General features: G+C 59.9%; 1 protein-coding gene across 3 annotated transcripts; it reads right to left on the reverse strand.

The window, feature by feature from the left end:
- Positions 1–2147: 2147 nt before the first annotated feature.
- Positions 2148–10504, reverse strand: SCN1B (sodium voltage-gated channel beta subunit 1). 3 transcript variants are annotated; one of them, XM_047078271.1, is made up of 5 exons: positions 8969–10504; positions 7944–8184; positions 3430–3571; positions 3016–3092; positions 2148–2933 (listed from the first exon to the last, which is right to left on the reverse strand). In XM_047078271.1, exons 1-4 carry the CDS (start codon positions 9221–9223, stop codon positions 3026–3028), a joined length of 705 nt encoding a protein of 234 aa, XP_046934227.1. In that variant the 5' UTR covers positions 9224–10504; the 3' UTR covers positions 2148–2933; positions 3016–3025. The 3 variants fall into 3 exon arrangements, with proteins under 3 accessions (XP_046934227.1, XP_046934226.1, XP_046934225.1); XM_047078270.1 differs by having other exon boundaries at positions 3021–3092; positions 8969–10502; XM_047078269.1 differs by having other exon boundaries at positions 2148–3092.
- Positions 10505–13199: the final 2695 nt, after the last annotated feature.

The following is a 13199-nucleotide window of genomic DNA, read 5'->3' on the forward strand; positions in this document are numbered from 1 at the left end:
GCCCCACAGAAAATTTGGTTAATAGTTAATCAGGTGGAAGAGACTTCCTAAGGGGCTGGGGGTGGGCCCAGGAGGGGTGCCAGAGCCAGGGGGCTCTGAGGGGGTGGAGGGCTGGGAACAGAGCACAGAGGGAGGGGCGCGAGGCAGAGCCAAGGTTGGGACTCAAGGAAAAGGGGACTCACCCTCTTTCTCCGCCATGTCACGGCCTCTTGTTAATGATTCCCCGGCTGACTTCCTGGGCCGGGGAGGGACCTGTGGGGAGATGAACCGAGAGGCAGGGCCTGGGGGAGCCGAGCCCAGCCCCGGTGCCCCCAGTCCCAGGCGCCCATCCAGGGAGGCTGGAGGGACTGGGCCCTGGCCAGAGCACGCCGTGATCACGGACGCAGATCGGGCCGGGTTCAAGGATGGGGTCAGTGTCTGACCAGCAGCCAGGGGACGCCTGATTTGCAGGGTTGGGGGCCCCCCGTGCCTGGGCCTTGGTGAGGAGTGGGCTGAAGGTCCGAATTCCTGGGGCTGAGGGAGTAGATGAGAGCTGGGGACCTGAACTCCTGGGTCCTGGGGAAAAAGGCATTTGGGGGCTCTGAACTGCTGGGTATGTGGGAGGAGGGGCGTAGGAGCCCAGACTCCCGGGTCTGAGGGAGGCGGAGACTGGGGCCCCATCCCTGTGTCTGAGGGAGACGGGGCTGGAGCTCCAAGGTCCTTGGAGAGACGTCTGGGAGCCCCTCTACTGGGAGGTGGGCGCTAGGTAGGGTGAGGATGAGGGGACCCGTGTCCCGGCCTGGAACTGAGGGCCCCGGTCCTTACCCTGGGGTCCGGCAGGTGGGGGCGGAGCTGAGAGATAGTGCCCTTGTCGGGTCAGTCTCCAGGCCTGGGCAGGAGCATGGTGGCCCCGCAGCAGCGGTGGCCCGGAGGCAGAGGCAGCGGCGTGGGGCCTGCTAGGCCTGGCTGCCTCACCTGAGGAGGAGGGGGGCTGGGCCGGAGGCGGGGGAAGGGGCGGGGAGAGGCAGGGCGGAGGGATCGGCAACGCTGGAGGCCACCTGGCTGGTGGGGCAGGGTTTGCAGGGGCTGGACCTGGCCGGCCTGCCCCCGCATCGCCTCCTTCCGGCCTGGAGGGGGCCCAGGTGTGCCAGTCTGAGGGGACATGGAAGGGGGGGGTTGGGCAGACAGAGCAGGCCGGGATGGGGGGTGGGGCTGAGGGGGTGCCCGCAAGGATTGAAGGACGGGCCTTTGAACTGGAGGCAACCAGACAGAGGGCCCCCGGCTGCCCCAAGCCCACCCTGCCCCTGCCTCTGCCCCTGCCTCTGGCCCAGCCCCCGCCCTACCCGCCCCCCCCCCCACCTTGCCCCAGCTCAGGCCTAACTCCCTCCCTGTCCTCCCCTGCTTCCTCTAGCACCTCCTGCCCAGCCCCAAGCCTGCCACTGCCCCTGCCATTTCCTGCCCCCCATGTGCAGCTCCTGAACAAGGCAGTCCGGGTCCCTGCCCCAGCCCTGGCCCCGGCCCCCTCCCCCCAGCTGCCTTCCTACAAGTCACGGGGGCTGGTTTGCTTTGGCAGCTTCCCTGCTGCCTGCAGCAGTGACCTCTGGAGCCTGGAAGTCCTACACAGGGGGGATGGGGGGCTTGGCCCGGAAAAGGCAGCACTGAGTGCTGAGGCCCAGGCCAAGTGGCCGGAAGTGTCCACAGGCAGATACACACTGTCCCGCCAGCAGCCAAGAGCGATCCACGTCAGACCCCAGGGCCAGATAAACACCCAGACACACAAGGGTCACCATCAGACACCTGCTTGTGGACAGCCATGCACCCAAACACAGACCACAGCTGCTCGCCCCACACACTGGCTCCACTCAGAGCCACAGCCTCTCACAGGGGGTCGTGCTGGCGGGGCCCCGCTGCTGCCCAGCCCCTCATCTCCCTCTCCCTCTCCCCAGCTCCCATCACAGCAGAGACCCACACTGCTGGGAAGAGACGGCTGCATTCCCTCTCTTCTCTCCAGAGCACCTTCCCTGCCCTGCTGCCCCCTGCCCTACCCATGGCTCCCCTCTGCCCTCCCCCACCCTCCCATACCACTCACGGTCCCCACTGAGCTAGTGACCCCCCCAACCCCAACTAGTCAAGTACTAAGTGGCTGTCCCCGGGGAGGGCGAGACCCACCCACCTGCTCCTTCCTCATCCTTACCCCTGAACATGCGCAGAGAGGTCCCACTGCCTGCCCGGGAGGGCGGCTCCCCAGGAGAACTGAGGCTTTGGGATTTGAGGGGTGTAGAGGGTGATGGGGCTCACGAGAAAGACTATGAATCAAGTCCAAGAATCTTTATTTCATGAACAAAACTACTTGTGTGAAGAGAGACGAGGCTGAACGGGCCCCTTTCTAAGTGGCCACGATCCAAGGCTGGTGAGAGAGGGCAGGGTTGGGCCGGGGGCAAGAGTGCATCACAGGGAGAGGGGACCCCAGGTCCAGCCAGAGGAAGGAGGGGAAATGTTGCTGGGGGTCGGGGTGGGCCCCAGAACCCCCTGCCCCAAACCGTGCCAGCCCATCACGACCCCCCACCGGGTGGGGGCTGGGGCAGGGAGGGGCTGGGCCCCAGTAGTGTGCATCTGAAGCGGCCAGTGTGTGCAAATCAGCAAGGAGGAGGGGTGCGGAGCCGCTGCCCCCACCTCACCGCCCCCCCTCCCAAACAGGCAGCAGAAGCAGGGGTGGGGGCAGCGGCAGTATTGCTTTACCCATCATGCATGGCGTGGGTGGGCAATGGAGCAGGAGGAAGTAGGCTGGATTGGGGGTGTGAGCCAAGCCCCCTGCCCCCTCCCACCCTGGCGGCTCCGTTGGCAGGACTCTGAGGCTCGTGGAGGCCCGGGAATGGCCAACCCCCACTGGGGGCAGGCTGTGCCCAGATGTTCCCCATTTAGGGCTGGCTCTTCCTTGAGGTGGAGCCCAGGGCCTAAAGGCGAGGGAGAGACAGGTATCAGGGACCTAGTGGGCGACACCCTCCCGGGCGCTGCGGTCCCTGCCCACCCACCTACCTTACCGGGGCTATTCGGCCACCTGGACGCCCGTACAGTTCTCTTTGCTTTCTGAGGTGATGGCCAGGTATTCCGAGCTGTGGGGGCAAAGGCCAGATGTACAGCGACCCCCATCATCAGTCTGGCCCACCCCCAGGAAACTGAGGCGGGCTGGGGTCTCCGCCCCAGGTGTACAGGGTTCTGGAGCTAGAGAGAGGAGGAGACTGCAGGCTGGGCTCCCAGGATCCACAAGAAGTCCAGGCTGGGGCCCGGAGTCCTGAGTCTGAGGGAAGAGGAGTCTGGGGGTCCAGACTCCTGGGTCCTGGGAGGGGAAGGGGCTGGGACCTGACCTTATCCATCTCTGACAACTAACATCCCTCTCGGGGAAGCCCTGGTCTGGGTCGCCTGACCCCCCTCCCTACCGACCCCACTCACGCATTCTCTTGTGCAGCAGCCTCCGTGGCCGCGGCGATCTTCTTGTAGCAATAAACCATCTCTGCCACGAGCCATATGGTCAACACCACGATGAGCACATACATCATGATCTCCGACACGATGGATGCCATGTCTCTGTTGGCTGCGAGTGCCAGGCAGGGTTAGGTGGCAGTCAAGGCTAGGCTCAGGAGGCATGACAGCCTGAGGCGCCTCAAGCCTGCTGTGTGAGCCTGAGCAAGTGGCTTGGCCTCTCTGGGCCTGGTCTGCAAATAGGACCATGCAGCTTCCCTAGAGTCATCATCGTTACCGTGATTCTTAATAACCAGCCTCAGGTGGGCCTTGAGGTCCCCCTCACCCTGCCTCCCTGTGTGGCTTGAGGGGGCACCTGTGTCATTCAGGTGACCGTAGGTGCCCAAGAGCCGTGGCTTTGCAACCAGGAGGCTCGGGTTCAAGTCCCGGCTCTGCCACTTGCCAGCTGTGTAACCTTGGGCAAGTGACTCATCCTCTCTGGGTGTGAGTTTCTCCATCTGTGAGAAGTTGATAATGACAATAGCTCCTTCTTGGGAGTGCTGTAAAAATAAGTCCGCTTCAAAAATCCTTAGAACAGTGCTTAACCTATAGATGGCATTCAATAAATGCTTACTATTATTACTACTATTATTAGTGTTAAGAGTGGGGGCTCTGGGGGCAGACTGCCAGGGTTCAGATCCTGCCTCTGCCTCTTATTAGCTGTGTGACCTTAGGTAAATGACTCCGCCTCTCTGGGCCTCAATTCCCCCTCTGTGAAACGGAGATGATGAGACTCATGCCTTCTCTCAGGGTGGCTGGGAAGAGAAAACAAGTTAATATCTGTATTAAGCACACGCTTAAAATCCAAGCACACGCTTGGATGTGCTCCCAGTCAGCACTGCCTAAATGTTGGCTATTCACTGACATTTTCCGGAAACCTTCTATCCTTTCCACGGCACTGCCTCTTGCCATTGCCAGCTTCCTTTCATTGAGCCTAAATTTAAACTATGAGGGGGATGCGTTCAGCCAGGGAACTAGAGGTGGAGGCCACTGTGGCGTCATCGGCCGGATTTCACGGGTGTCCAGTCCGTATCCCTGGGCCTTTCCTTCCTGATGGCCGGGACCTCATTTCCCCCCTGTCCTCACATGGTCTTTCCTCCCCTGTCCGTGGGCACTTTCTGCTGCTCCAACCGGTGCAGATGGCACCGATGCTTTCTGGGCCAGAGTGAGGGAGGGTGCGGGCCGAATGCTTCTCCCCTGCCTCTCTGCTGGAAGGAGCTGGGGAAAGGGTTCCACACATCATTCGTTCGTTGGTCCTTTCGTTCATTCATTCATTCATTCAAAAGATACTAGTGTATCTCATATGGTGAATGCACACTTTCAGCCAGGCTCTGTGCTAAGTTCCTTATCTGGGCATCTCTCTGAGTCTTTGAAACACCCTAAGGATAGAGAGAGTTCTGGCTTCCCATGTCAGCTGACCTCAGGAAGCACACTGAGTTGGATATATGTTGGATAAAGCTTACACCATCGGGTTCTCATCCCTGCTCCTGGAACTCAGTGCCCAAAGGGATTTAGGTAATCTGGTGCCTCCTGCCCTCCCAATCAGATTAGGACAGTGACAGGCACGGCTCTGTAACCCATTTTCCAGACAAGGACACTAAGGCTCAGAAAGTGGACGGTGCTAGGCAAGGAGGCACAGCCAGGATTGGACTCGGAGCCAGGATTCAACCCCAAGCGTTAGCAGCTCCAGGGTCTGGGCTCTTACCTGCCCTGGGAACTACTACAGCCGAAGAAAGACTTGGTAAAAGCTGCTGTAGATCAAGCGCAGTTCCCATCAAGCCGTATAGGCATCCCAGGAGGTAGGACTGTGGTTCCCCCACTTCACAGATGAGTAACTGGGGCAGAGGGTAATAGGCACCTTGCCTGGGGAGAACTCTGATTTCTTCAAAACCCCCCAAGTCTTCTAAAAGCTTCACCTGCCTGCCCCCAGTAGAAGCCCCCGGATCTGAGGCCCCCGCCCGCATCTGTGCATGCCGGGTTTCTCCGTCGCCTCAGACGCTGCTCTACCTCAAGACATTCTCCACCCGTGCTGGGTATATCCAAAATAGAATTAGCCCTCTGGTCCCTGTTTGCTGGCTCCACTCCTGGTGGGGGACTCCCGGGTGCTTCTCTGGTCTCCTGCAGCTCTGCCAGCTCGGCAAAGGTCCCACCACCAGCACCCACCGGCCCTCCTCTGGAAATGACTCCTTGGAAAACCCTCCTTGGGGTTATTACCAGGAGGCAGTATTGGCTGATGGGTCATGTTGAGAATGCAGTACGATTGTGGATTATAACAAAAAAAGAATATGGTAGGTGCCTGGGTGGCCCAGTCGGTTGAGCCTCCGACTCCTGATTTTAGCTCAGGTTATGATCTCGAGGTTTGTGAGTTCGAGCCCTGCATTGGGCTCTGCACTGATGGTGTGGAGCCTGCTTGGGATCCTCTCTCTCCCTCTCTCTTTGCCCCTCCCTTACACGCTCTCTCTCTCTCAATAAATAAACTTTAAAAAATTTTTTTAAATTAAAAAAGAAAAAAAAGAAAAAATATGGTATGGCCAGCAATACTAACAATGCAATATAATGGGTAATGAAAGACATACTGTGGTGGGATGAGTAATCTTAAAAATACTACAGTATGCTGGGTAATGCTGACTATATTATAGCATAACGAGTAAAATTTTAAAATACTACAATATGATTAATTTAAAGTACTACAGCATGGTGGGTAATGTTAAAAATACTCTTGTATGATGGATTATGACGAAAACATTGTTGTATGTTTGGTAATGTTAAAGAGTATAGTATACAGTAATACAAAATGCTTTAATACGGTGGATAAAAAACACTAGAGCATGTTGGATAATGAAGAAACCACAGACTCTGGGAAAACAACACAGCTCTGCCTATGGTAATTGTTAAGAACACCGGCTCTGGTGGGGAGGAGAATATGGTAAGATAATGTTTAAAAGAGGCTCTGCTGGGACGTGGGCGCGCCTGACCCCGGCCTCCCCCTCGCAGGTGAGGACAGCATCCCGAGCAAGGGCCAAGCCACAGGATGGAAGAAACCCGGCTGCCTGAACGGTATCATGGAGCCTCCCTGCCCTCCTGACCCCTGGCCTCGGCGCCGATTCAGGAGACAAGACTGACACAGATTTTGTTCAGCTACGGTGTTTGGGGGCGTTCTTGCTACAGCCACTCCCTCGGGCGGGGCTCCATCTTCTACATCCGTGGGTGGCCACCCACCCAGCATCGTGACCTACACCAGCGAGTAGCTCCGACACGTCTCCTGTGTTGAATCCTGCGGGATCACTTTGATAACAAGCGTAAAAATGCTAATTATCAAAAGAAACCCACAGGCTCTGGCTGACAGCAGAGTATAGTGAATCATGCCAAGAACAGAAACGGCAGTCACACACGCTTGGTTGGGTTCAAATCCGGGTCCCAGCTCTGTGATCTCGGCCACATAGTCTTACCTCCCTGAGCCCGGGGTTTCCCATCTGTAAAGTGGGGGGTAGTAAGAGCCCCTAGCCAGGAGGGTGGGTGGGAGGGTTCAATGAGGGACCCGCACGTAGGCTCTGAGGCTGGCACCCCCCTGGGGGAAAAGGAAGGACGATGCACGGTCCCCGTGACAATGCGCATGCGCCGTGGGCCCCACGGGGCGTCCTTGCCATGGCTCTCGGGTGGCTCAAGTTCTGGGATATCTTCCTGACTCTAAGCCAATGGGCCACTGTGCCCTGGAAAATTCCAGTTTGCACCCATCAGAAGATGGTTCAGAGAAGGGATCCAAGGCAGCCGGAGCCAAAATGATGAAATGTTCAAAAACACCTTGCATCCTTGCTGTTCAGTGTGGCCCCAGACCTGCAGCGTCGGCTTTGCTGAGAGCTCGTTAGACATGTGGCCTGAGCCCCCGCCCCAGGCCTGCTGGGTCGGAGTCTGCACATTAGCAAGACTCCCAGCAGGTCCACGCACACAGCAGAATTTAAGGAGCTCTGCTCCAAGGGACACACTCTTATCTCTTCCCTCACGGTCACAAAGGGAGGAGGGGCTGAGGCTCTCCGACAGTCAGAACCTCCACCGTCATCCCCACTGCTGAGGCCCCGCTGCAGGCCAGGCACGGGGGCAGCTGACACCCAGCACACCTCCCCATAGAACAGTTCAGACAATGCTCTGGGAGGTGGATACCATTATCGACCTGCATCCTACAGGACAACCCTTCCTCAGAGAGCCCACAGCACAGGTGGCAGAGTTTGGCACCCAGAACGTCCAGAGGAGAAGCCTGCTGTGGCCCTTGCCTGGGGTTGAACGGAAATGGAAGCCAGAGCTGGGGAAGGAGGTGCGGCTCCCCCCACCGCCGTGGGCGTTTGCCTGGCCCAGGCGTGGAGCCAGCCTGTCCCCTACCTGCCATCTGTCCCGCCATCTGGCTGCCAGTGGGCAACAGGGGTGAGGGGGGGAGGCAGGGTCTGACTCACCTTTGTCCACCACCTCAAGGTGGATCTTTTTGACGACGCTGGTGTTGTGCTCGTAGTTCTCAAAGAAGAGCAGCCGGTAGACGTGGCACTCGTAGTCGCCCGAGTGGTTGTAGGTGACGTTGGTGATGAAGATGGACAGGTCCTGCAGGTCCTTGGTGCCCCGGCTGCCGTTCCACACCACGCGGCCCTCGAAACGCTCGTCCTCCTCCAGCTGCAGCACCTCGTTCTCATAGCGCAGGATCTGGGGGCGGCAGGGCCGGTTACTGCCTGCGCCCGGCCCCCTACCCAGACTATTCTGTCCCTTGCCCTGACACTCAGTCAGTGGACACACACGGGGGCACCGTGACCTCAGGCAGGGAGGGCGCAGGGGAGGCTAGGATCAGGCCCCGGCCCGCCCCCAACGCCGAGTGTGTCCCTGGAGCTGACACGCACACACACGCACACTCACACACATATTCCTCAGGCGTCCTCCGGAGTACCCCCCACCCCCCCTTCCGCTTTCCTTCCTGGCTTTCATTCTCTAAAGTTCTTCCTGGCCACCAGGCACACTCCTCAGGCAGGGACAGAGGGGTCCCATCTCAGCTGCTGCAGACCCCAGCTCTCCAGCAGGCGCCCCCTCGTTTGTAATTCAAAATACGTGTAACACAAAGGAGGCCAAAAAAGTTCTGCTTGTCTTCCATAATGACTGCCTGAGACATTCTTGCTGGCACTAAATAGTTCCAACAACACTCACTCTGTGCCACCCATGTCCCAGGAGCAACAGCCACGTGGACCCTCACACACACCTCGGAGCTAGAGACCATCACCCCCCCATCTTTCCAGAAGAGGGAACTGAGGCTCGGAGAAGCTCAGCGCCTTGCCCAAGGTCACCAGCTGGTCACTGGGGGAGCCGGAGTTCGAATCCAGGCCATCGATAGTGGCACGTTATTGAAAACAGACAAGCTACCCCCTCCTGGCCCCTGGCCCCTGCCCGCCACCAACCCCCACACAAATGCCCACCCTCCCGCAGCCGTGCGCCCACACACCTTGACAAACTCCTCCGTGCCCTTCTGGCGGAAGGTCCACTCGGTGAAGGTCTCGGCGGTGGTCTCGCTGCGGCGCTTGCAGGAGATGCACAGGATTTTGAAGGTCATCCCGTACACGGCCTCCGTCTCCGAGTCCACCTCCACACAGCCCCCCCAGGCTGAGGACACTGCGGGGACAGCAGGCTCAGGTCGCGCAGGGCCACCCATCACCCTAGGCAGTGCCAGGCTCACTGGTTGTTGGCTCTCGGAGACCATCTGTTTCCCCTCAATAACATTATGAATGGACAGACCCAGACACTAAGCCTGGCCCTGCCACTTGCCGTGTCCCCTTGGCGAGTCTCTCAGAATCTGTGGCCTCAGTTTCCCTCTGTGAGGGGAGGGAAACCATCGTCTCTGCTTCTGGGCGTTGCTGGGCAGATTCCGTGAGTTAGGTAAGGCCCCAGCAGGGGGCCTGCCACACAGGAAGCTCCCCCCCCCCACCCCTTAGCAAAATAGGGCTGTCACTATGGTCAGGAACTTCGAGTCTTTGCTCTCTACCCAAGTAGCCACCCAAGTAGCCCTTCTTAAGAAATCCACTTGCCCAGGGTGCTGCAGCATTTAGGTGGTGGGACTGGAATTCCAGATGGGTTAGAAGTTCAAGGTGGCAGAGTCTTTTCTACCATTACTGCTCTGAAAAACCAGTCAGCCCCAGACAGTGGGCCAGGAGAAGGCAAGGCCTCGGGGGGCTAGGTGGGCATTGGAAGCAGGGCCGACCTGCGCTCCAGCCCTGTTCCCCAGGTCCCCAAGTTCTGGTGTCATCCACTCCCTACCCAACTTCGGTCTCCTGGCCCCTCTGCCCCCAAGGCTGCTCACCTCCCGACTCCTGTCCCACCTCCTGTCAGCTTCTCAAAACTCACTGAGCTCTTTGCAGCCTCAGGGACTTTGCGTCCGCACTGGATTCCAGTCCCTTTGGGTGCCTCCTCCACATTCTTACCTGCCACCCCCTTCCCAAGGCCCAACACTCATCAGCGAATGCTATGCCCCTCCAGCTCTAGCTCTGGGTGTTCTGTTGTTTGTTCGTTTGTTTTCCCCCTGAGTGTCTTCGTCTAGGAATCCTGGGAACTTCTTGTCCTCCTTCTCTTCAGTCTCTCTCCAACTCCTTACGCACCTCTGTGTCTGTCTCCCCTACTTTATATCTCTTAGGGAGTCTCTCTGGAGGGCCCACCGCTTTGTGTCCTCTTTCCAGACTCAGACAGCCTCTTCCGGTCGGTCTCTCCACCTTTCCCTGCCTCTTTTACACCCCGTCTCTTCCTGTGTCTACCTGTGTCTCCGTCTGGCCCTGCCTCTCTCAAGTTTCTCTCTCTAGCGCTCCGATTTCTAACTCGCTTCTCGGCCTCTCTCTGGCACCCTCTACATCCCTCTCGGTCTCCGTCTCCCCCCTTACTCCCGATCCCCAGTCTCCGCGGAGCAAGCCCGAGTACTCCGAGTGGCTGTGTCTCTCGCGCCTTTCCTTCCGTCCCCATCTCTCCCTGTGTCTCGGTCTCCCCCGTCCCAGTCTCCGGGCGCCGCCTTCCCCCACCCCCTCCCGCGGCTGTGGGTGTCACATTGCAGCCTGCGGGGCTCCGAGAGCAGCTGACTCCGCGTTTCCTCGCCCCCGGCTGGGCGCCCGCAGCCGCCGAGCTGTGCCAGCCCGGCCCCCGCCCTCTCTCGCCCACCCGCACCTCCACCGCCCTCCCCCGCCCCGCGCCCGGCGCTCCGCGCTCACAACTTCGGAAGCGGACTTAGCCGCGCCGGGGAATGGGCCGGGGGCGGCCCTCGCCCCGCCGTCCCGGGTCCCGCGCGCGAACACCGCCGCCGGGCCGCTGCCCGGGCTGTGCCCTCCGCCGCCGCCCCCGCCCCGCCCAAGCCACCGCGCACTCACCCAGCGCCGCGCCGACCACCAAGGCCAGCAGTGTCCCCATGGCTGCGCTGCGCGCGCTGCGCCCCCCTCCCGGGCCGCCGGTATTAATAGCGGGGCAAGAGGCAGCGGGCCCGGGCGGCGGTTAGAATGTCCCCGGGAGCGCGCGGGCGCAGCAGCTGCGGCTCTGGGACCGACAAGGGGGGGGGGCGGAGGGGGGGCGCGGCCCCCCCGCTCCGGTTACCGCCGGGGGCCCAGCCCCGGGGCCCGGCGTCCGGGCATCCCCGCCGCGCGGGCGGCGGCCGCTCCTCGGGCTCCTGCGCTGGCGCGCGCGGCCGGGCGCATTCGCCAGGTGCCCCGACCCCGGCCCGGCTCCGGCTCGGGCGCGCTGAGGCGCGGGCCGCGGTCTCCTGCGCACTGCAGCGGCGGCGGCGGCGGCGGCGGCGGCCTGGGGAGGGAGGAGGGAGCGGGAGGGGGCGGGATGAATCACCGCGGGGGGAGGGCGCGGCCGCCCAGCCTTTGCCGCAGCGGCCCGGGAGGCGCCCGCCGCACCGGCCTCTCCCGGTGGCGCAGGGACCGCGGCTTCTGGGCATGGGCGGATGGCCTGGGTGTCCCCTACCCTTCCCGACGCTGGGGACCCCCAGCTTCGGAGTCTGGAAAAGGTCACCCACAGAGTCCCAGGAGGGCTTAGAGGGCGTTTGAGGGGCAAGGCTTCCGACTTCAATTTATGGAGGTCATCCTCCTGGGATGGAGGGGGACTTGGCTGGGACCTCCAAGTGACCTCCCTCTCAGATCCTTGGCATCTGGACCTGAGGGGGTCACTGTGCAGGAACCCAAGTGGGCGTGAGGTGGGGGGGGTGTCATGCTAGGGCCACGAGAATACTTCAGACTCCACCCAAGCAGGAGGGAGGGAGGGAGGGCCATGCCGGATCTACACCACAGAGGCTTCTCTGGGGGTTTGGGGGTACCTGTTTCAGGGGGTAACTTGGTCTCTGATGTCATTCACCCACCTGCGCCTCCCGCGGCTCAGTCCCCCCCCCCCAAGGCCCCTGCTGCTGTTCCCAACACAGCAAACTTATTCCTGCCTCAGGGCCTTTGCCCTCTTTGCTCTTCCCTCTCTGCCTGCTCTGCCTCTGCTCTTCCCCCTGGCAACCAAAAGGCTCACTCCCTCTTCTCCAGCAGCTCCTGGCTCCAATGTCACCTTCCTCAGGTCTTCTGTCCATTCCCAGGAAACTGCCTCCCCTGTCCCTTACTTGACCGCAGTTGGCACTACCTGACATTTTTGTCTTCCTTTATTTAGATCTTCCTTTCACCCCCTGTTCCTTCAACCCTGGGATACAAGATCCCCCCAGGTGAGGACACTGTCCTGGGCACCACTGTATTTCCAGCACCAGAACTGTGCCTGGCACATTATAGGTGCTCAATAAATATTCATCAAATGAATAAATACATGCCAAAGCTCTAGCCCTTCGCGTATGCTGGATCCATTTCTACCTCCCCAACATTGGCAGTAAGTTCTACTATTATCCCCATTTTACAGAAGAAAGGGAGGCTGAGAGTGGCTCACACCCTTGCCTCAAGTGGAAGGGTCATGTAGCTAGCCTCAAGTGGAAGGATCTGGAATCCTGCCCCAGCAATAGTGGGTGGCTTGTCCTTTTAGTAGGTTCTGCCAAATGGAGAGGTTGGGGGTGGGAGCTCTAGGCTGTCAGGACCAGGGTGGGAGTGAGACTTTGGCTGGCTGCTCAGGTCCCGGCCTCTGGTTTTGGGTGGGGTGAAGTTCCAGAATCCCCCTGACCCAGTCCTGCAGAGGAAGAGGAACAAGGATGTGGGGCAGGCTCAGGGCAGAGGAACAGGAAGCCAGGGACACTGGACACCTTTGTGGTCTGGGCCTCTGTGCCAACACCTCCTGGGCTGTGAGATTCCTCTGCAGAAAATAACTCTCTTGCCGTTCCAAGCCCTCCCTCTGGCAGCCCGTGACAGGCAGAGAGGCAGTGAGGACAGGCCTTGGGCACTGGGCAGGGGCATCTACTCACAGCCCTATAAGCCGGTGTTCACTGAGCACCTACTATGGGCTTGGTGCTATTCTAAGCACTTTACTAATAGGAACTGAAATTCTCCCCACATGATGGGTATTACCATTATTCCTAATTAACAGGTATGGTAAACTGAGGCCCACAGTGGGTGGGTAACCTGCCACGATCACATAGTTAGAGGAGAGCCTGGCTCTGCCCTTTGCCACTTATGGCCCCTCCTGCCTCCATCCAACCCTTCCTCCAGTCCTCTCCCTCAAGCCCTTAATCAAGAACTTTCTTACAGGCTGTGTGTGACATGTCAAAGGTCTCTCCTTACCCCTCA

The sequence above is a fragment of the Lynx rufus genome, unplaced genomic scaffold, assembly GCF_022079265.1.
Source record: "Lynx rufus isolate CCGP_SWC_20201006 ecotype Redwood Valley unplaced genomic scaffold, mLynRuf1.p SCAF_16, whole genome shotgun sequence".
In the NCBI taxonomy this organism is placed as follows: domain Eukaryota; kingdom Metazoa; phylum Chordata; class Mammalia; order Carnivora; family Felidae; genus Lynx; species Lynx rufus.